The sequence below is a fragment of the Arvicanthis niloticus genome, chromosome 3 (assembly GCF_011762505.2).
Source record: "Arvicanthis niloticus isolate mArvNil1 chromosome 3, mArvNil1.pat.X, whole genome shotgun sequence".
NCBI classification, from domain to species: Eukaryota; Metazoa; Chordata; class Mammalia; order Rodentia; family Muridae; genus Arvicanthis; species Arvicanthis niloticus.
In genome coordinates, this window is record NC_047660.1 from 79,810,082 (window position 1) to 79,833,610 (window position 23,529).

General features: G+C 42.4%; 1 protein-coding gene across 8 annotated transcripts in view; it reads left to right on the forward strand.

Moving 5' to 3' along the window:
• Positions 1-23,529, forward strand: part of Arhgef3 (Rho guanine nucleotide exchange factor 3) — a 277,400-nt gene that overhangs the window by 169,780 nt on the left and 84,091 nt on the right. For 5 of the 8 annotated variants that reach the window (XM_076931301.1, XM_076931302.1, XM_076931299.1 and 2 more), the window contains one exon: positions 2,306-2,434. The exons of the other annotated variants lie outside the window; for them this stretch is intronic. In XM_076931301.1, coding sequence (XP_076787416.1) covers positions 2,306-2,434 — 129 coding nt within the window. The remainder of the gene's footprint in view (positions 1-2,305; positions 2,435-23,529) is intronic. 8 annotated transcript variants of the gene reach the window in all.

Below are 23,529 nucleotides of genomic sequence, written 5' to 3' on the forward strand. Positions count from 1 at the left end.
TGGCAGCCTGGGAAGGGTGTCATTCTCTAAGTCTGAAGTTTTTACAAGGAAGAATATTTATGGATTACCTCTGCCAGTAGAAACTTGCTGCCGTTGCTGTTGTTTGTAAATATGGAAGACCTACCTGGCTACCTCGTGTCCAGCCACAGCCAAAAGTTGTAGTTATTTATAAGTCAACCCAGCAGTGAGGAAAAAGGATACACTAAAAATACCATGTCAACAAAAGGGCTTTTCCTCCAGAGACGTCTAAATCAGCAGGACTTTGGTGTCTGGCTATTGTGTAAACATAGCATTTGCCAGGGCTGCGCTGTGGCCACCCTACAGAGACTTTCCCTAATAGCCCATGGGAGGTGAAGGTGGGTGTGTGGGCCTAGCATGCTTCCAGACAGTCACCTTATGTTAGGTATGCTGGAGCATTTTTTTTTTCTTAGCTCTTTCAAAGTATTTAACAAATGCAATATCAACTAGGTTGCACATAAAGTCCAAATTAGATATGCTGGTTGCACAATCTATTTTAATCCACACTAAAATACACACACACACACACACACACACACACACACACACACCCCTGTGGAAATGTAAATATACACAAATCTCACATGTGGCTAAAAGTGCCTGGAATGAACTTAGGGAGCCATAGGCTTGCTGGGTTCAGACTGTGAACTGAGTTTGAATCCAGCTGCCACAGCTAACCTGAAGATATGGAGACTGACCTCTTTTAGCCTTTCCCTAGTCAAAATAGGCTTCCTGGAAGTCTTTCTCACTTAATCTTTGTAAAAAATTACTTCATGGATCTTAAAATGTGCACATGCTACTTATAAAATGTTAGCAAAAGAAAAGGTTCTTTTGCAAATAATAAAGGAAATAACAAGATATTGCCCCTGTATGACTGCCATAGAAGATACAATCATTAACTGGTGGGTCCATTCTTAGCTTCATTTAGATCATGTGAGTATGTGTATGTATGCATGTGTGTTATTAATCTTTTGTGTTTGTGTGTATATACATATATATGCATATATATATGCATATATATGTTTGTTTTGCTTGTTCCATGTTTTAATAAACATTTGGCTGTAATTTGTGGAGGTGCCCATTCAGATCAATCCAATGGCTGAAATATAAAAAGCATGGGGTCAGAGTGATGACGTAGCTACTGTAAAACACAGAGAATCACACCCAAGAATTTCTGTAATTAAGTGGTCTTTGCAGGGGTGAGGTCTCTGAGTACCAAACTATGTAACTAAAGCCTTGGCAACATCAGACTCCAGATGCTTATGGTTACATTTTTGTCTGAGATACTGGTTGTGCAGTACCTGTGGTGCCTGTATGCTAACCGTGCACAGGAAGGTGGAATTTGTTCAGCCACTCACCCATGAGTGAATATCTTGATGGGAAAGTGGGAACGGGAGCCACGGACAGCTGATGGCCATGAACTGGGTAAGTTGTGTCTACTGAGAGTCCACGCAAGCTCTCTTGTAGCATGTTGTGGCCACAGAGGGAGCCAGCAGGGTTTTGCAACCTCTTTAAAATGTTTGCCTGAGCAACTGGTCCTTTTTTTTTTTTTTTCTCCTGTGATTGCTTTAGGGCAAGACTCCAGCCATAGTGGATTCTCCCCCTCATCTTCTCACTGAGAAAACAGACAGTGGGCATGTCAAGAGATCATGGTTGTTAGCTGTTCTGTTTTGCTCTGAATTTGGACAGAACAGATGTGAGGCTGGTAGTACCTGTGTATGTAAGAGAAGGGATTTTAACCATCTTATAACCTAGAGTGTTGACTGAAGCACCCTTAAGGTGAGATGGATACATTTTGGGGCTACAGGCTCTCTTTGGCCGTGTGTTGCATATTATACGAACTATCTTATTTTAATCTTATATGTAAGGGGAAAAAATCCTTTTCTATCTCAACAAATCTTCCCAATTTAGTAAAGCAGAATCTTAGAATTTTTACCTTAGAAGAGAAAGCTTTTTAAAGTCTTTTTTGAAACAGGAAAAAAAATGATTTTTTTAAAATTTTAGATAAATATTGTAATTATAATGGTAATACTGGGGTTGAACCCAGTGTCTCATAGATAAGGCAAGCACACTGCCACTGAAGGATATCTCCATCCTTCTTTTCCTCTTAAGTATTTCAGACAGGGCTTTGCTAGGTTGCCCAGGCTGATCTTGAACTTGCTCTATATCCCTGACAAAGCTTAAAGCTGTAATTCCCCCACCTCAGGCTCCTGAGTAGCTGGGATTACAGGTGTGTGCTTCCAAGCCCAACAGCAAATCAATAGTATTAATTTTTTAATGTCTTTAGGTGAATTTCCAAATCTACCCCTGGATGCTGTTTCAGCCCTTCAGGAATGGTATTAGCCTTCCCAACTCCAAAACGAGATACACTGAAGTCGTCCCCGGGAACACGAGTCACGGCAGAGCCTCTGTCCTGGTATCTCAACTGAACTTTTACTAACTGCTTACAATGTTCACTTACAATGCTGGGCTGAGTCCCTGGTCAAACACACACCACCAACCTTGTGTGAGGGACAAGATGGATAAACAGTACATTGTGCTCAGGAATGTGTGTTGTAATCAAGGTATTTTTAAATGCAGCCATTCAGTACAAGCATGTAGGGAGCCTCAGCCTTATCTGTATAGTGTGGGGACGGCTGTAGACAGCATTTCTCCTCCATACTGGCTCTGCCACTTGAGGAGCCTGTGGGAACAAATATTTGTTTTGCTCCAGCATTGAAAGATAAATACACCAAGGGACATATAGTAAATATTTGCAGCCTCCTGAATTGTCCCCCACCCTGTGTTATTGATGGCTTTCCCAGGCATTGCATGGGTGGGTTTTTTGTTTTGTTTTCTTTTGTTTTTTCCCATTGAATATGACAGCAAAAGTCTCCAGTGGTCTTAAAGCATATGCTCTTTGCTGAGTGTGATGGTATGTACCTGCGATCCTGGCTCCCCTGGAGGCTGGAGCTGGAGGATTAGTTGAGCCCAGGAGCTCAGGTTTTGTCTAGGCTTCAAAATGTCACTTTAGAAACAGAAGCAAATAGGCAAAGAGAACAGAGAGAACAATTTAGTGATAGAAGAAAAAGAGAGCAGAGAAAGGGAAATAGAGGAGGGGGGAAGAGTCTGGAAGGAAGAGAAGAAGCAAAAGTAATGTCTTAAGTGCTTGATATTTCCACCTCAGACCGGGGTGTGCTGTAGGATCTGTGTTCCTCTTCTCTCATTTCCTCTTAGCAACTTGAAGGGAAATGCAGAGGATGACACACCAGGATGAGATAATTCCTGGGATCTGGTGGGTGATGTCATCCCAGAAAGACTTCCTGTGAGAACGGGAGTTTCCGGGCCTGAGTCCTGAGATCCTGAGGGGTAAGGGACCACACTGTTTTCATCCATAGATTTTGCAAACCTAGCAACCAGGGCCACTTTCTTTCTGCTCCAAGTGAAAGGAGATGCAGCAATGGTGGGGCCATGAACTATTGCTGTGAACTTAGAATCTGAAGGTTTTCTTGTGCCAAGGGATCCATGCATCGGGAAAGGCCTATGAAACACAGCCAGTGATTGTCATCTTCCAGGCTGTCCAAGTTTGAGTAGGGGATGCAGAATCTCAAGATCAGACAACCAGGATTTTATATACCACTGTTTTGTTATTTCTGTATGTTTAATAAACTCTCATCTTGGACATTCATAGATACAGAAAAGCTACAGCCAAAGTGAGAGTTGAGAGAATCCCTGACTACCTTTGTCCAGCACCCTGCACCATATACTTAGCACAATTAAGAGAGAATGTTAGCATTTTACTACTGAGATTATGATAGAGTCTGTTGAGACTTGACTACACACACATTCATTGTATTTAATTATTCATTCATTCATTCATTGAGACTGGGACTGAGTATGTAGTCTAGACTGGCCTCAAACTTATAACTCAACATTCTTTTTTAAAAACTAAAAGTTTAATCCAGGTATAGTGATGCTGCACCTGGAATCTCAGCAGTTGGGAGGCTAAGGTAGGAGCATTACAAGTTTGAGGCCCACTAGGGTTACATAGTGAAACCAAGTCTCAAAGTAACTAATTTAAAAATAACTATAAAACACACACGTGCACGCGTGCAAGTACATACACACATACCTACTCTAATACACAAACATACAAAATCAAAATATTAAATTTTGTCTATTCAATCATGTGGTCTCACCTAGTTACATGACTAGGTACTGTATTTATTCTTCTGCCTTTCCGAGCAGGTTAGACAAATGGTCATTTGTCTTCTGGGGAAGCTTCACTGTGAATATCAGTGCTGTGTTGGTTTCTCAGTGTTTTTTAGACTGATACAAACCCAGGAGCTTAAGCAATTTACATTCTTGGGCTGCTCATTATAGCTTTTAGCTTCTCTCTTCCGGCTGATGCCAGCTACTGTTTTTCTGTGCCCACAGCAGAACCCTTCCCCTCTACTCTGCCCTGATGCCGGTCAGACACTATACCATGCTCCAGAGCTGATGCCAGTCAGACACTACACCATGTCCCAGAGCTCTTTGGAGCTTTGGGAGGAAAGCTGCCTCTTGATAAGATCCCTGGATTTACTTTTTTGCTTTTATAAGATTTTCCCCCCCTAAGGCCTTTTAATACCTTATTTTCCAACTTGTGACTGTGTTTTGCTTTTTAAAATAAAAAATAAAACACTGAAAAATTCGATGATGACTCAGATAAAAGAATCTAGCTAAAAATGTGGGAGGGACTTGTCTTATGTAAGATTTGTACTGAGAAAGCTCACCCTAGTGTTATATTTTCTAGTGTGAATTCTTATTTGCTGCACATCTATGTAATAGTTCTTGACCTCACCATGGTTTTTCATCCTTACAAATATATTGATTTACTGTAGGAAAATCAAGGAAATATTCATTTTTCTTATGTTGTTACATTTTGGGCCACATGGTGTTATAGTTTATAGCTATTTTAGCTCATAAAGTATACTTAGCTAATTTCTATTTTTTTTTAAATAAAACTTGTCCTAAGCTGATCGATTTTATAGATGTGCTTTGGCGTACATTCACAAAGTTAAATTTCAGAGAGTAAAATTATGGAGCCCACACTGTATACTGGATGCTGCCTAGTGGCGGCCTCAGCAGTTAACAGCATTTTTGAGACACAGGCTTTGCTTGCTGTCAGAGAAAGCTTCCAGTCCTGAAGTTGAGGTCCTGCTGTTAGCATGGTTCTGTGCACATGGTAACTTGCTGGGTGGGTTTAGACACAAGAGCTAAGCCTTGTCAGGTGACTTATAGACTCCTGGCAGGGAATGATTTGTCAGGACCTGTTACAGTTTGTTGTGACCTCATCTACTGAAGTCCATGGCCTTGGAGCAGAGGGTTGACAAGGGGGCAGGCTTCCACAGGCTCTGCCCGACGCGACATTCCTTGCCCTCCAGCTTCAAGAAGCTTCACGAAGTAACCCATTTCATGAGCAGTTATCTTCTTCAGCTCTTACTGATAATTACTGGACCATCTTTTATCATTGTGCTTTCTTTCTGCCTGATGGACTACTGTCAGACCAAACTTCTTGGCAGGTTTTTCATTCAATTAAAACAGAAGGCTAATTTCACTGAGCAGCCAACTGTGGGTGGGATTATACCACAGGACAGAAACTCAGTTAGCTGTGCTCTGTATAGTGCTGGGTAGCAGAATGGGGAGTGTTTGGGTTCTGGGCTTGTTCCTTTCTCCTTTTAAATAAAGTCTACTTGGGGGATTGGGCATGCTTCTCTGTGGTAGAACACATGCTAGCATACTAAGAACTCTAAGTTTGACCACCAACATCTAAAAAAAAATGTCGATTACTTCAACTCTTTTCTGGCATGTGGGAATCATCAGTTTTCTCAACTCCCGAGTTGGATTCTAACTCTTCCCTTTCCTCAGGAAACCACGTGTTTACCACATAAAGCATACTTTCTGAAAATTCTGTGTTTTGAAGGAGCAAATTCACAACAAATGCGTGGAGTATGTGAGAGAGTGAAGTCCATCACAGATCAATCCTCTCACGTGATCCTGGACCCTTCCATGAGGACTTTTTTTTTTTTTTTTTTTTTGTAACATCTGGTTGTCTTGTGAAGCTGTTTGGAACCTGCTTAGGCTGAAGCCACATGGGCACCCCAGACACAGGACCATATCTGATCTGTGTGGGGACTCTGTAGGTGAGTGAATCAGGGTGTACGGCATCTAATAAATGAACAAGCACTTGAGGCTGCTAATTAAATAATCCCATGCCGTGATGTGTAACGTTTTAGAAGCAACTTTTCATTGCAAATGGTTCCCAATTAGTTCCCATTTCCTTGAGAATTGTAATAAATTGAAATTAGTAAGGAATGCCTATGCACAAAGAAGGGAGGGAGGAATCCTTAAAGCGCCGACAGGGAGGAGATGATCTTTATTGACTGAAATCAGGCATCTGCTTTTCAGCCTCCTCCTAGCCTGGTCATAAGGCCTCAGGAGGAGAAGCCAGGGAGAAAGTGTCTCTTGCTGTGAGGAAGCACCTCTGCCCATGGAGCTGTGTGAGGAAGGGCATTTCTGCATCAGAAATGTGCCAAGCACTAACAACCTTCTCAAGAGACATGAGTTTCCTCCCCTTGGGGAAATAGATTGGGGGTGTATTTAAGATATTTTTCTCCCCTTATGGAGAATTGGGGAAATAAAATAGATCATTTTCTTTCCCTTTTGGGAAACTGAAGAAATAAAATTTAAAGTGTTTTTTTGATCTATGAGAAATCTTTCCCCTGACCCCCAACAGGAAGCCTATGTCAGGTGGGTAGTAACACTTTTCTGTTCTGTTTCCAGAGGTTGGGGTGAGCCATGGGTGACTCAGCCACAGGGTACTGCACTCACTAAGCTCCAGTTCAGCCCTCAGCTTGCATGTACTGTACCTCATGGTGGGCCATGCCTGTGAAGTCGGAGAAAAAGTTCCCCAGGGTTTGTGAGTTCTTTTTTTTTTTTTGGTTTTTCGAGACAGGGTTTCTCTGTGTAGCCCTGGCTGTCCTTGAACTCAGAAATCCACCTGCCTCTGCCTCCCAAGTACTGGGATTAAAGGCGTGCGCCATCACTGCCCGGCATTTGTGAGTTCTTTTAAGGGAACAACATGGTCTTGGTAAATGGCCTAGACATTTGGAAATAAAAGTAGCTATTAAATAATTAATGAACTTTTTCTTTGAAACAAAATGTGTTTGCATAAGATTGAAACTTCATGTCTGTTTAAATTGTTTCATTTTCATATGGGGTACATTTGTTCATAAAACACAGCTTTGAACATATACATAACATACACACACATGCTCATGCGCACATACACGCACACATACACACAGCTCTCAGGTGAGAAGGCTCATGCATGGATAAAGTATAAGCATCTTTATTTAAGACAACAAACTTAAGCCTGGCTTGGTGGTGTGCCCTGTGATATCAGGACGAGGGAGACTAAGACAGGAAGATCACGACTCACACCAGGAAACAAAAAGCAGGGCTACAGCTATGAACAACGTACAAAAAGAGGACCCAGATCCCTGTGCACAGACAGTTTGTCTTTGCAGAAATCATCCTAATATACTTGCTTTTCACTTTTTTTCAAATTCTTAATCATATTAGCATTGTATAGATGCTGCAGGAAACTGTAAAAGTATAAAGCTTACTAAATCGTTATTTTAAAAATGAATTTATTTCACGTTTAATCATGTGTATGTCTGCGTAGCAGTAGCAGAGGTACAGAGGGTATTAGATGCTCCTTGAGGAGGAATTACTAGCAGTTGTGAGTTAGTTGCCCAGAAAGCATGAGCAGTTAGTTATCCAGCCTATGGAACGTGTGGGTATAATCTACCCTAGGGACCGGGGACTCTCCTGAAGTGTATCACAAACTTCATGTGGTTCCCAGCCAGAAGCTGAACACCTGGCAAGACTGTCAGTGTGCATGCCCGGTGGGATGGCTTCACACGTCTAAAGCTCAGAGAACCAGTCTTACATATGCAGAAGGGAGGGATGTGTTGTGCATTTTATAACACCACTGCCAATAAAAAGCCAGGAAATGTAAGTACCCATAAATAAGCAGATTTTACTTCTTAGCGTATTCCCAATTAAGGTAATAATATTCACTTACAGCAATGCCAGCCAAAATAGCCACAGAAAAGCAACCTAACATGCATCAGCTAATGAACAAATAACCAAATCATAGTATAATCAAATGATAGAAACTTACTCTGCCACAAAATGGAATGAAACTTCTTTGGACTTTTTTAAAACTTAAATTTAAAAAGGTCTATTTTGAAAATTTCATACATCGGTTTTTATTTGCAGTATTTCCACCCCTCCTGTACCTGCTTCCAATTCCTCCCACGAACCCCACTTCCTCTCAGATTCACAATCTCATCTTGATTGATACATACACACAGATGCACATGTACACATATACACACAATAGTAATATTTGTAGTTACTACCTGCTGAATTCATTTAGGGTTGCTCATGCGTATATGTGTTTAGAGCTGACCACTTGGGATTGGATAACCTGTCAAGGAGCATGTCCTTGGAGAAGACTGATTTTTTTCCTCTTAGAAGTTTTTGCTTGTGGCTCTTCATGTAGGGTTGAGGCATTGTGAGACTTCCCAATCTCTGATATCATGCATGTCAGCTGATATTATCATTGTTCTGGTCTTGTTTAGGTGACCATATTTGGTTTCATGGGTACATCTTCCTGTCACATGTGTAAGGCACTGTCTCACAGCAGGTGCCCTGACCTTCTGTCTCCCAGTCTTCGTTTCTTCTCCCACAGTGTTCATGAGCTTTATGTGGAGGAATTGTGTTATAGATGTTTTTACAGTTTCTCTTTGCATTTTAACCAGTTTCAACTTTTTGTAATGGTCTATGTTGGCTGCAAAAAGACATCTCTTTGATAAGGGGTGGGAGTCATACTTACTTGTGGGTATAAGGATATGTATTATTTAGAATGCAGTTAAAATTATACAGGTTTAGGAAAGTCTCGATAGTAGGTTTACCCCTAGGATCCATGACCTCACTAGCCATGGGAATGGCTATTACAATACCAGGCATGGATTCCTTCCTAGAGCTGGTCTTAAGTTAAGTTAGACAGCAGTTGGTTACACCAAGATCTGTGTCACTATTGCACTGCTGGGGTTCTCTTGCTGGGTTGGCCATTGTGATTCATGTGCGTAACAGCTCCATAGGTCTATTGAGCGCTTTCTCCCTTAGCAGCTTGCATAGCACATTTAGACACTGTGAGATATAATCTTCAGGGAAGAGGTTTCCAGGTTAATTCCAGCTTAATTCCTTCAAGTTCTATGTCTGAAGGGTGTGGCACCTTCAACAATAGGGTCTTGATGATTAAAAATGTGGTACATATATGTAGCAGTGAATTGTTAATCTACTTTGAGCTTCCAGTAGGTGATAACTGTCAGAGTTGTCTAGATTCATGATTGAAAGACGTACAAACACACACACACACACACACACACACACACACACACACACACTCAGGTCAATTTTGGTATACCTTGACTAGCTCAGTGGTTGGGCACTTCCAAACTTTCCCACAGCTAGCGTACACACTTCCCTCAGGTATTCCTTAGTTAAGACCTTTAAAAAATCTATATTTCATCTCTGCTACCCCAGACTCAATTGGAGGGATGGCACCTGGGGCCATTTTCCCAGGTTCTTACATGTTGCTGGGCTCTTAATTGTTGTGAGCCACTCTGCCCCATGCTTGGGGGCCAAAATGTTGCAGCCCAAGCTACCCCACATTTGGGGGCCAAATGACCACTCTATCAATGTTGGAACCCACACTGCCAGAAGCCTTTGGGGCTAAACTGTTAGAGCCCGCACTGCCCCAAGCTGCTCCAGTCTGTGGGTCAGGGTTCAGCAAGAGAGAGTGAGGATGGACACGAAGAATGGAGACCAGACTTAGTGTGATTCAATCCCGTTTATTCTTCAGTCTCTCTTCTTCTCTCCAAGTCCCTAGTTCCTAGTCCCTAGTTCCTAGTACCAAGTCTCAAGTCCTAATCCTAGTTCCAACTGTAATAAGTCTCAAGTCCTTCTCCTAGTTCTAGTCCTAATTCTCTGTTCCAAGTCTGGAGTGTCTAATCCAAGTTGCCTGTCTCGAGTCTCAAGTGCCTACTCCCAAGTACAAGTGTCTAATAATAGTTACCTGTCTCAAGTCTCAAGTGCCTACTGTCTAATTCCAAGTTCTTCCTCCAAGTGCCAAGTGCCTAATACCTAATAATTTCTTCTGTCTGCCTCTGCCTTTTATATGTCTCACTTCTAAGCCACGCCTCTAAGTCACACCCTTAAGTCACGCCCTTAAGTCTGGCTCTAAATCACACCTTTAAGTCTCACACACCCAAGGGAAGATCCTGGGTATCTAAAACAAGATGTTATTAGAGTGTGCTCAGCTGTTATAGGCTATTGTAAGCAAGTCTCTTGTCAGGGTATATGGCTCAAGATGGCTGCATGGATGATAGCTGCCTTCTGTTGGCTCCCCACACTTAATTCTGATCTCTCTGCTCCCTGTCACAGCATGGTCTGTCCTACCCCTGTCTCATGGCAGAATCCCTCCTCTTCTCCCCTTACCAGGAATCCTAAAAGTCCTGCTTCTTTCTCCCTACCCAGCCATTGGCCATTGGCTCTTTATTGATCAATCAAAAACTAATTGGGGACAGGGACCCTCAGCATCTGGATATGCAGATTCCTGTGTGATTTGGGGAGCCAAATTAAGACAAAGCATCAGAACCAATCCCCAACACATATACAAAATGGAATTCTATTTAGCTCTAAAAAAATGAAATCATAAAATTTGCAGGTAAATGAATAGAACTGAAAAATATTACACTAAGAAAATCTAGACTCAGAAATATAAACATCAAATGTTCTCTCATATTTGTAGATCCTCGCTACAAATTCTTAGATACGAATATTTAACCTAGAAATAACAGCAGGAGACAAGAAAGTAAAAGGAGACCATGGAAGAGAATGAAGGAGCTTAAGAGAGGGGGGCTTTAGTTAGGGGGGGAAGGGGGAAAGAGAGGGAGAGGAAATGATAAATGCACTAAAGATGCTTAACAAAGCCACAGGGGGGGGGAGGGGGAGGGAATATATACATACATATACATACATACATACACACACACACACATATATAGTGTGGTTTTGCATGAATACATGTGCCTGTGTGTGTGTGTATGTATGTGTGTGTGTAACTTTTTAAAAAATTAAGTCACACCACTTTGATGTGGTACATCCTTGGAGTACCTTGGGACAGTGATGTACTCCACAAGAGCCATATAGAATATCTAACAAAATCCCCAGTGCTGTGCATGGGAAACTTTCCTTGGAGTTGTTGGTCTGGGTGTCCAAGAGACCTCCCAAAATTATACAAGCTGCTCTGTTGCCTCCCAGGACATGAATCAAACTTAAAAGCATTGTGTTAATCAGCAGGTGTGAGATAAAATAAGCTTAGATATTCTATGACTGTTGACATGAATTGTCTAGCATAGGCAAGCCTATTATGACAGAAAGTAAATTTGTCAGCCTGTGTAGCCCAGGCTGCCCTGATATCACTCAGAGCAGTCCTCCTACCTCAGCTTCATAAGTGCTGGAATTCCAGATGCATACTTTTTAGGGCTTCTTTTTGCATGATGAAAGTATTCTGGTATTAGTATCGATAGTTGTGCCACAGCAGAATATACTCACCACCACGGAACTGTATCTTTTCGAATGAGGCCTCTATCATTTTAAATGATTTTTGTGTCATGTGTATTTTATAATGTAATGATGAGTGGGCTTCTAAGATGTATGCCCAACCTTTATAGGACAGTAGTATATGCTACTGGGATTGGAGCAGGGGTTATTGCTGCATAGAAAATGTTTTATTTCTTTGTTATTTTTAAAACCCTACTAGAAACAAATTTAACAAAATGTTGATTATTATTTCTGGATGGTAAGGATGATGTGTGTTCATGCCTATAGCATTTTGCTATGATGTCTTTAATTTTCTTAGGAAAAAAAAAAAACTATAGCAAATGCAAGAGGCCTAGGGATAATCAAGAGGATGGGGTATGGGCAAGACAGCAGAAATGATGGTGAGGTGGGCAAGTCTGAAAAGGGTCATCTAGGCCGGGGGTGTGGCTAGCAGGTAGCACTCCGCTGAGTCTCATCTCCGGGCAACTGGGGTTGGGGATTGGGATTTGGAGAGACTTTTCACTGAGTTCAGAGCTCTCAGCCTGCTTTCTCAGAACTCTGTACTTCAGGGCTCTCATCTGTGCAGTCTCCTCACATGGTCTCCTGTTCAGAGCCATCATTATACTACTGATTTAGTATCAGGGTCCAGAATCTCCCTTTCTCAATGACTCATCCTCAGACCTGAGCCAGAATTCAACATCAGCCAGGTGTTGGAGATCCCCTGACTGCCACACTCATCCAAAGACTGCTGGAGGTTAGGTCCATTAAAAAACAAACTAAAAACAAACAAACAAAACCAAAAACAAAAACCCAGAAATGAGTCATTGCTTTTTCTGAGAATATGGTGACTGGTTACCATAGAAGTGGGGAGAAGACCTCGGTCCTTTTAAAAATGCTGATTATTCTTAATTGCTTCTGTTGGGAAAGAGGAGAATACTACCTCTAATGAGCAGGGTGTGAGTATAAATAGCCTGCAAAAACTACATCCTTCCTCTCCACTGCTCTGGTGCAGGGGCCTACAAATTAGTCAAGTCCGACACTTTGCTTTTGTAAATAAAGTTTTATTAGAACACATCACATTTTATTATTGGCATAATGCCTATGGCTGCCTTTGTAATGTGTCAATAGAGTTGAATAATTATAGCAATTACTACATGGACTGTAAGTCCAAATAATGATGTTATGTTCCTTTGATAGGGAAAATCTGTTAGCCCTAGGCAGGGGCTTTTGCTCCAGATGTCCTTGAAGGTGTTTAAGAGTCACAGAAGAGACTTTGGAGGCTGTGTGGAGAGTCATAGACACTCCCTGTCCTGGTGCATCCTGAGGGAGGAAAAGGAAGGGCTGGAACAGGGGCAAGGAGGAGAGAAGCAGGAGATATAAGAGGCACATGTGAACAGGTCCTGTAGGGCCTCGTCCCTTATGACAAGAAATTAAGATTTGCACAGTGGAAGCTGGCAAGGATTTTGGCAAGGATTGGAGTTATAATAGAATGACCATATGACCCGGCTATACCACTTCTAGGCACACACCCAAGGGAGTCTATGTCCTACCACAGAGATACTTGCACATCCTTGGGTTTTGCTGGATTATTCACAGTGGTAAAGAAATGGAACAAGCCTAGATATCCATCAACAGATTGAATGAATAATGAAAATGTGGTGCATATGCAAAATGGGTTCTTATCCATCCCTAACGAAAACTAAAATTTCCGGGAAAATGGATGGAACTGGAGATTATTGTATTAAGTGAGATAACCTTGACTCAGAAAGACAAATACCACATGCTTTCTCTCCTGTGTGGATATTAGCTAACTGTTTTTATGTATGCATAGTTATGTGAAAGTGAGTGTAGGCTGGAGGTCATGAACCTAGAAAGGGGCCTAGGGAAGGGAGAGAAGAGGCTCTGAGGAAGAGAGGGGGATGGTAATGGAATACTTGAGACATGGAAATGGAACGGAGAATCCAGGCGGTGGAAGGGTAGAGCAGAGATCAGGGAAATGAGAACCAGACGCAGAAAAAGATGATCAAACAGAGTAAAGTATGCGTGCCAATGCTGTGAGAAACCTGCTGCTTTATATGCTGACTGAAAAAAATAAAATAGAAGGCTCCCTTGGCTGCTGTTGCAGGACAATTGCATAAATGCCACTTGCAGCAGGGAGATCAGGGAGCAGAGTGTTGCATTGGTCCCAAGAACAGGTGATGACCAACTGGCCTTGGCTAGGCTGTCTGGCAAATGCCTAGCCCAGTGCCAGGGAGACGGTGCCATCATCATCACCACCACCCCTAGCTATCAGCATTACAATCACACTATTATATCATCACTACTACCAGCAGAACCACTGCTGTCGCCACTACCAGTGTCCCTACCATTGTGTCCGCAGTCATCACCCGAGACACAGTGTAGCACTGTGGTTTTGAATGTACACTTGAGCCACACTACATAGGTTCAAACTCCATCTCTATCACTTACCAACTCTGTGGCCCTGAGTAGGTGATACCTCGACACTGTAAAATGGATGACCCCCCAGTATTTTCCTTACAGGTCATTGTGAAGTGCTGCAAACCCTGAAGTCTGTCACTTAGGGACTGGTCTGTTGTTCGATGCTAGACTTTGATTCGGTAGGCGTGGCTGCCATACTGACATTCAATGAGCACCTTTGTCAGGTGTGGAGAAAGGACCTTATATTTGTAACAGTGTCACACTTTGCATGGACTTTGCCTGCCGAGTATCTGAAAGATCTGAAAATTAGACTGTTTTGTTAATCTTTAAGTCTCTACTCAGATGTCATGGGCAGTGCTTACTAGTGGTACTGACTATAGCCCTGCATGGGGCACTCCTGTACTCTCCAGATACAGATGAGAAAAGCATTCTGCCAAAGACACAACCCAGAAAGTGGCAAAGCTGGCATTTAAACCTGGGCCATCCAATCTGTGTCTTTACCTTGTAAATGTTCTGCTGTCCCTTAAAATGGCAGAGTAGAGCTGGTGTTGCTCTTTGCCAATGTTTTAATCTGGACAGAACAGCACTCAGTCTAGAGAAATGAGTGGGGTCCTTCGCTGCTGATACGACAAAGGCTTTTTGTATGGCAGAGTTTGCTTTGTTTGTTTGCTTGCTTGCTTGCTTTTTTCAAAATTGATTTTATCGTTTTTATGTTAAGAAAATTGATCAGTGTTTTGGTTTGTTACTTTGGACTTTAAGCTGTAGTTAAAAGTTTCTATTAACAGGGGAGTTTTTTCATTCTTCTTCTAGTACATTGTGGTTTTGTTTTTTTTACATTTAGGTCTTTGATCCATTTGATGATTAACCTGCAGATAATATAAAATACAGAACTGCCTCCCATGTGTGTGTGTGTGTGTGTGTGTGTGTGTGTGTGTGTGTTTAAATACTTCCAGTGCCTGGGTATGATGGGGGTTCAATGATGGGGTACTTGCTCAGCCCCTGTGAGGCCCTGGATTTGATTCCTAGTGTACCACTACCCTGATTCTCTCAATTTAATACTTCAAAAATAAATTATCCTGCACATATGTGTTTTAAGGGTGTATGAAGAATATTTGAGATAAAAATCTTCATCTAAAGAAATAAGTAAATTAGGAACTTCTTACAGTCCAGCCCGAGGCTATGGCAGGGGCTCCTCTATCCCCAGAACTGGCAAACAGAGGAGCGGCCTTTGAGCTCTTTCTGGTCTCGGTATCCAAAATCCACCAAAGCAGCCCTAGAGTTTCCTCTTTTGTTTCTCTTTGACACTGTGAAGAAGTGATTCCTCGCCCTTCTGAGTTTATTCTGCTCCCCTACCCCCGCAAAAATATAATTTTATCGATAAATTATCTTGCCTGTCTAATCACATTGAGTTGTTTATGATTCTGAAAAGGGACACAAAATGTAGATGTATAATATAAATCCTGTTGGGCAGTGGTGGTGCACGCCTTTAATCCCAGCACTTGGGAGGCAGAGGCAGGCAGATTTCTGAGTTCGAAGCCAGCCTGGTCTACAGAGTGAGTTCCAGGACAGCCAGGGCTACACAGAGAAACCCTGTCTCGAAAAAGAGAAAAAGAAAAAAAGAGAATAATACAAGTCCTAAATAATGCAAAGTGGAAAGAAGAAAGTGCTTACACAGCAGTGGGTCTTTTTTTTTTTTTTTTTTTTTTTTTTTTGGTTTTTCGAGACAGGGTTTCTCTGTGTAGCCTTAGCTGTCCTGGAACTCACTCAGTAGACTAGGCTGGCCTCGAACTCAGAAATCCACCTGCCTGTGCCTTTTTTTATGTTTTTTAACCGAAAACTTCCAGTTGCAAGTGTAAGAATCACAGCTCAAATTCTTAGAAGTAAAAAAAGTCAATTTATTCTTCCATGATAGGAAAGCATGTGCAGTATCAGCTTCAGGCATGGCTGGATGTAGGCGCTCATTCCCCTGAGAATCTTTTTCTTTACTTTTCGGCATTTACTATCTTTGTTGATTTCATTCTCATGTATACCTCCCCTCATCCTGGTAGGAAGATGGTCACTGGCAGTGTGACTTTTATACTTTGGAGGATTTTCTTGTCTAGGTCTCTCTTATAAAAATCCCAAACCTAGTTTTTGTGACTCCTCCCAGAATTACTCCTATGGCCAGAAGGACATGGATGCTGATTGCCAAGGTCTGAAATACACGCACCTTCCAAAGGGATGCAAAGGGGACCTCAGCCCCTGAGAGTTTAGGAGTTTAGGAATTTGGGAGCTGTTATCAGAAGGAGAAGCCAAGGTCCCACAATGCACTGCAGCATGAGTTGCTCGGCATTCTTAAATAACCATTTCTGGCTGCCCAGTTGCTTAGAGAGGAAAGATGAGAATAGACCAGCCGAATTCTGTTAAGCCTGTTGAAAGCAAGGTTCACAGAGGCAGAGCTGTCTGGTGATCACCTAGGACTTCTGTCAGCTCACATCAGCTCCCTCCTCCCCAATTGCTGGCTCCCTAGAACTAGGCAGCAATGTGATGCTAACGCCTGTTTCTGATGAGGAGTTTCAGAGATTCTTATGGAATTTGTCAGTAAAGGTACTGTCCTGTGATCAAAATTTAATACCACATTCAAGGAGGAAGAGACACGAAGAGGTACGATCTTTTCTTTTTGGCCACCAACAGCAGGTTGGGAAAAGAACAAGGTCTTAAAGAAGGTGCAGCTCTGAAGCCAGTGCCTTCATATGTGGTATGTTATGCCTCCCTTTACACACATGACTTTTCATGACTTTTCTGTAGTTGGTGAGAGGCACAGCTTGTAGTACAGGGGGCCTAGTAAACTAAATGCCAGGCTGCTCTCAGCTGTGCCAGGAGTTAATACAAATATCAGTAGCATGGAGGCATGTTCTATCTGTGTCTTCCAGGTACCTGTCCTCTCCTGCAGTTTCCATGGTAGCCATACAAAGAGGCAACTGTGGCCATGTTCCTCATTCTTTTTCATAGGCAAACATTTGGGAGGATAGGAAATAACTTGCTGTGTACATGTAAAGACTGAGTTCAGACTCTTCCGGAAGCCATGTAAAAGCAGATGTGGTAACATGCACCTGTCATCCCAGCACACCTATGGGGAAGTGGATGTGGAGAGAAGACATTCCCCAGAAGCTTACCTTGTCTCAATAAAAGGTGGAAGATAAGAACCAAGACCCAAAATTGTTTTCTGACCTCCACCTACCTATGTTTTGTGGTACCCATGCTTCTGTATTCAAGTACACACACACATACACACACACACACACACACACACACACACACACACACAGAGACATACACACACACACACATACATACACTTAAAAATGTCTTCAAATAATGATGGTAGTGTTTTCCTCTAAAATCGTCATGTATATTAGCTCCTAAGAAAGAGAGGCTACTGGGGTTTTTCTGATCCTTTCCTCTTTCCAGTGAACTACATGGACATTCATTTGGACATCTCCCTAGGTAAAACGCCAAGGAGCCATGACCCACATGAGCTGTCAGCTCTGAACTTGATCCTTGTTCATAGTCTTCAAGGACAGGTATCATATACCTGGATACCATTCATTCAAAGGCCAGGCTGTTAAGCAAATCTCTTCACAGCAATTGTAGAGTAATTGTAAAGGGATCTGTTAGGTAGGAAAGTGGTCCTCATGGGGAATGAAGGGAATGATGTGTTTCAAGTACTCAGCTTGGCTGGAGAGATTGTTCATAAGCTAGAGGCTCCCACCCACTCCACTGCCCCCCAAGGACCTAAGTTCAATCCCTGGGACCAGGTGGTACAAGGAAAAAACCCATTCATACAAATTATTCTCTGACATACATGCATACATGCATGTTCATATGTTTCCCCCCTAAATAAATAAATACAAAAAAGGAAGGTGAAAATATGAAAATAAAGGACAAGAGAACTTTTTATTAAGTGCTCAGCTCAATGCTGTCCCTAGAAAGTGGTTCAGACACACTGTCTGCTAGTGATGTGACCACTCCTTACTCTCTTGCTAGTCCTGTCTGTTATTTCCTATAGAAATAACAATCCCCCTTCCTCCTTTAAGGTAAGAACAAGAGCACCATATTCACTTTTTATCTTTAGATCTATTTTATGAAGCTGAGTGTTTTGTCTACATGTATGTATAATATTCACCTAACGCTTTTGGAGGTCAGAAGATCCCCCAGAGCTGGAGTTATAGATGGCTATGAGCTACCATGTGAGTGCTGGAAATCAAACCTGGGTCTTCTGCAAGAAGAGCAAGTGCTCTTAACCACTGAGCCATTTCTTCCATGTCCTACTTTCTGTCTTCATTGTCACTGGCATTTAATGGTTAAGCATCCTTTCTCCGCAGCCACTTGTGGGCACCTTGTAATTTCCTTTCTTCCCCATGCCTGAAATTGTCCGTTTGAACTTGAATCATTTAAAGCTCTCTCTGTTCTGCAAACTTTCATATTATTTTCCCCTTTGATGTCCTTAAGCTGTTAAAACCAGTCCCTTTTTGCAGTGATCTCCCTGAGTGGTCTAAGGTTGGGGTGCCAGCACTCACTCTCCTATCTTCTAGCCAGTCTTGTGGATCTTTCCATTTTCATTTTTGATCTTTTCCCACAATCTTTATTTTTGTTTAGCCACTAAAAGGAGAATCTGAAGTGCTTTCTCCCAAATATTCTCCCTTCCTCTCCTCAAATTTAAGATACCGTATTTGTAACAGGTTATGGCAAACACTCCATAGAGTCATAAATGGAAGGCGGCGGTTGTAGCTCAGTTGGAAGCATACCAGCCTAGCATATGGAAAGCAATGGGTTCAATCCTCAATTCTGTATTTCCTGGGCTACATATTCTCCTTGACATAGAGATTGAGAGTGACCTATATGAGACTCTGTCTTTAAAAAACAAATTGCTGCAGTGGTGGCACACGCCTTTAACCCCAGCACTTGGGAGGCAGAGGCAGGCAGATTTCTGAGTTCGAGGCCAGCCTGGTCTACAGAGTGAGTTCCAGGACAGCCAGGGCTATACAGGGCTAAACCCTGTCTCGACAAAACCAATAATAATAATAAAATAAAATTAAAAAATAAAAAACAAATTGCCTTCTACAGGTCACAATGACCCAAGGGTGGCTGCATAAGCTTTGTCAGAAAAAGTTGATTATTAGCCAAGTATACTGACACATCCCAGCAGTTGGGAGGCAGAGGCAAGGGGATGTGTGAGTTCCAGGTTAGCCAGGGCTACATAGTAAAATCCTGCTCAAACAAGACAAAAGAAACCAAACCAAAACAAAGTTGATTATATTAGCTTCGGTTCTGGCAAAAATATTTCTTCATTTGGTTTCGGCACATTCCAAAGACATTGTAGCAAGAGAGGGAGGAGGAAGGGGAAAGAGAAGGGGTGGTGGGGGAGGAAGGTGGGGAATTAGAGAAATGGTTTACAGGGTTCATGAAGACACCACAGCTACCAAAATGCCTGCTCTCCCCCAGCAGTTGCGTATACTTTGGTTCAGTTTCTGTTCTTCCTTTTTTTTTTTAATGTTTCTCTTTATGCCGGGCAGTGGTGGCGCACGCCTTTAATCCCAACACTTGGGGGGCAGAGGCAGGCGGATCTCTGAGTTCAAGGCCAGCCTGGTCTACAGAATGAGTTCCAGGACAGCCAGGGCTACACAGAGAAACCCCGTCTTGAAAGAACCCCCCCCCCAAAAAAACCCACCCCCCCAAAAAAACCCAAAAACAAAAAGTTTCTCTTTTTATTTTTGTGAATTAACTCTTTTTTTTTTTTTTTTAAAAAGATTTTATTTATTTTATGCATATGGGTACAACATAGCCATCTTCAGACACATCAGAAGAGAGTATTAAATCTCATTACAGATGATTTTTGAGCCACCATGTGGTTGCTGGGAATTGAACTCATGACCTCTGGAAAAGCAATCTGTGTTCTTAACTGCTGAGCCATTTCTCTGCCTCCCTCCTTTTTCCTCTTTTGTTAGTATTTTTGTTGTTGTTGTTTGGTTCAGATCTAGTTAGTCTTTTCCCTTTCTTCCTCCTTCTTCTCCTCTTCCTCCTCCTCACTTTTTCTTCTCCTTTTCCGAGAGATATCTCTGGAATTCATTTACAGAAAGAAAAAAAACAAAACAAAACCCATAAGCTTTACAATCAGGATCACCTCCTGAGGACTTGAGTTCCTCAGGTGTGCCTCTCTAGGGAAGGTGCAGAGAAGCAGAGACCTGAGGAGTAGGAAGCAGAGCTGTGGAGCAGCTTGGGATGAATAGCCGCTGGGATGCAAAAAGGATGTCTTAGCTGGACCCCAGCTGTGCCAGCCACAGATAACCCAGGAGGAAGCTTCACAGTACTCAGAGTCTCAATCATGAAGCCGTGGATGCCATCATGGATGCTTGAAGCTCTCCTCTCTTTCTCCCTCTCTTGGAAATGAGACACCATCACACACTGTTAACATTACACCGTGGAATAACTCCAAGTTCCTGATCAAAGTTGGTAGATTCCTAGCACAGGCCATTGGAAAGATATTTGGGGGAGGAGACGGGCAATATTTCTTCATTTGGTTTCAGCAGATTCCAAAGACAAAGAAGTTGAGAGGGAGGAGGAGGGCGAGGAAGGTGAGGAATTGGAGAAATGAATGGTTTACAGGGTTCATGAAGACACCACTACCAAAATGGCTGCTTCCCCCAGCAGTTGGGTGCACTTTGGTTCAGTTACCTTCCTTACTGCTTTGTTAGTATTTTTGTTGTTGTTTCAGTGTCTCCCCAGGAGTCCAGCCTGACCTTGAATTCAACCTCCTGCTTACCATCATGGGCCACCACACCTAGTTCCCCTTTGCATTTTTAATTACAAAACAACACACCCACACAGCTACAGTTGGGAGACATCTCTTCTCACGTGGCTGCGATCTCTGCCTCTCCCCTGTAAAGTCTTCTTGTGCACACTCTTCACTTTTCAAGGACACTTGTGTCCTTGTGCACACTCTTCACTTTTGGTTTGTATTAAAACTTTGCATTTCCCCATATAACTTGGCTTCATAAATACCCTTGTTAATGGTTACATGGTGTTTACCCAGTGGATGTTCTGTCATTTAAGTAAATAGCCCCTATCACCTTCTAGTGGGATTTCAGAGGACTCTGAAGCCACCCCAACCTGGATTTCCTGTTCTGCCTCTTCCTAGCTGTGCAGTCTTGGAGACTTGTTTTCTTCATCTCTGCCTTAGGAACACTAATACTTTCCTCAAAGTGTTATTTAGAGGAAAATAATGGATAGAAACATTTAATACAGTGCTTGAAGTAAAGTGTGTGTCTGGTACTTAAAGCCAATCTGTTATTTTGAATTTATCTCTATTTAGATCATAGTGTGCTGATTCATCCTTTGGACTAGTTTGTATGGTAAATTCACAACTCTAACTAATGGCCAAGATATTTGTGTACTTGTGTTGGTGTAGACTGATGCCTCTTGATGTCACAGCAGTGTCTACTGGCTGTTTCTCACCACTGTAAGTGTATCGTCTTCACAATACCCTCACCAGGACTGGCCAGAAAATGTCATGTTCTAAGTTGGGTAATTTATTGCATTAAATATGAATCCTGTGATCTGTTCACATTAGAATAGCAGTAAGAACAGTGTAATTAACAGCCAACTTGTCCCCCAGCCAGCTGCCATAACCACGGGCCTCTTCCCACACTTTGCTTTGAGGAATTTTAGAGTAAACCCTTGTGGCATGCCACTTCCTTCATTGGGCCAAGTGGTATACACCCCAACCTCACGAGGACCTTTTATATTTTCACACAAGCCATCTTGCCTTATCATTCGGACTAAGAGGAATGTCCTCCTTCATATGATTTAACACACTGTCTCCACAGTTGATGTAGGACTTCGTATTAAACACTATGAAAGAGTGGATCCAAGAGTTTGGATCCCACCAAAGCCCGGACATTTCTTTATGTCGCTAGCCTGAAAATCTTTTTTCCTCTCTCACCAAAGATTTTCTAGGTTAGCTAGGCTGTTGTCTTATATGATAGATTCTGTGTTGGCCTGGAGTTTTCTCATAAGCAGATTGAATATTTTTCTTTAGGTCTCATTTCTTTCAAAATGGAGAGTATCTCTGGAGTGACTTCCTCATGTTAGCATGAAGTGTTTGAAGGGGCAGCCCTTCTTCCTAGTAGATGTTCAAGGAGTCTTAGGTTCCAGCATGACTATTGTTCTCCAGCAGTAGGAAGATGGCACGGTGGTTATTGTCTGTTAAATGCAGGATTAAAGAATGATATTTGTCTACAAGTGATCTGACTATAATCAGTCCTTGATGCAGAAGTCTGTTTCATGGGCTAGTTCCCTGAGAACACTTTCTAAAGACCCAAGTGGAAAAAAACGACCTGAAAGGTTGCATGGCTGCTGGATCATAACGCTCATGGTATTGATACATCATCGTGTGTTGGTTAAGCTTGTTGAGAGTGGACTTTGGGAGCAAACCTCCTGCCCTACAACCAAAACAAACCCTCCTTCTCCTGAGGTGTGCTGGCCCCCTAATTGTGACAAGGAGAAAAGAAAAGAACAAGCAGCTAAGAGCATGAAGATGTGGTGTCCCTGACAATAGCTAGAAGGCAAACCATGTCCAGTGGGGGTTCCTACTGCTTATCTCATAATATAAAAAGCCTGCAATGGGAATGGGAAGCTGGAAGCTCATCCAGGGAGAGGACCCTCCAGCCAGGACTCTCAGCTGCAAACTCTAGCTGGCTGCCCCAGGGGGCCGGGGGCATCCTGGTCTGTTTCTAAAGTTGTGTAGTTTGAGCACCAGATCTGACAGCAACAGCAGGTAGCATCATCTACCTGCTACTCCTTGCTGCCTTATACTCTCTATTTAATCTACTTTGCTTGCTATGCCCTCAGAAAAACTACCCATTCAAAACTGAAAATACCTCTGTCATAGGTCACGCTCCGGTCCCCTACAGAACCAGGGTGACAATGACTTTGAGAGATGTCACCTGGTGGAAGATGATTAGTAAGTGGTGGCAGTGAGCTTTGTTAGAACGGAAACAAGGGAGCCATGTCCTTGGGCTCAGCTGATCTGAAAAGACTTCTTAGAAGAAAAACTTAGTCTGAGATTTGAACAGTGTATGCTTTTAACAGAGAAGTCTGACAAATGGGCTATTCTGGGTCTGAGTTCAAAGGTATATATATGAATGGGCTTTTTATTTATTTATTTATTTTTCTTCCTTCTGGCTCTAATAGCCTTTCACATGTTAAGTATAGTTTCTACAACTAAGTCATGTCCCTAACACAGGAATTCTTAAAATGTCAGCCAGTAAGTCCTGGTTATGTTGACATCCCCTTGGCCGTGTCTTCTGAGATCTCCTTCTGTTGTTCTTTCAT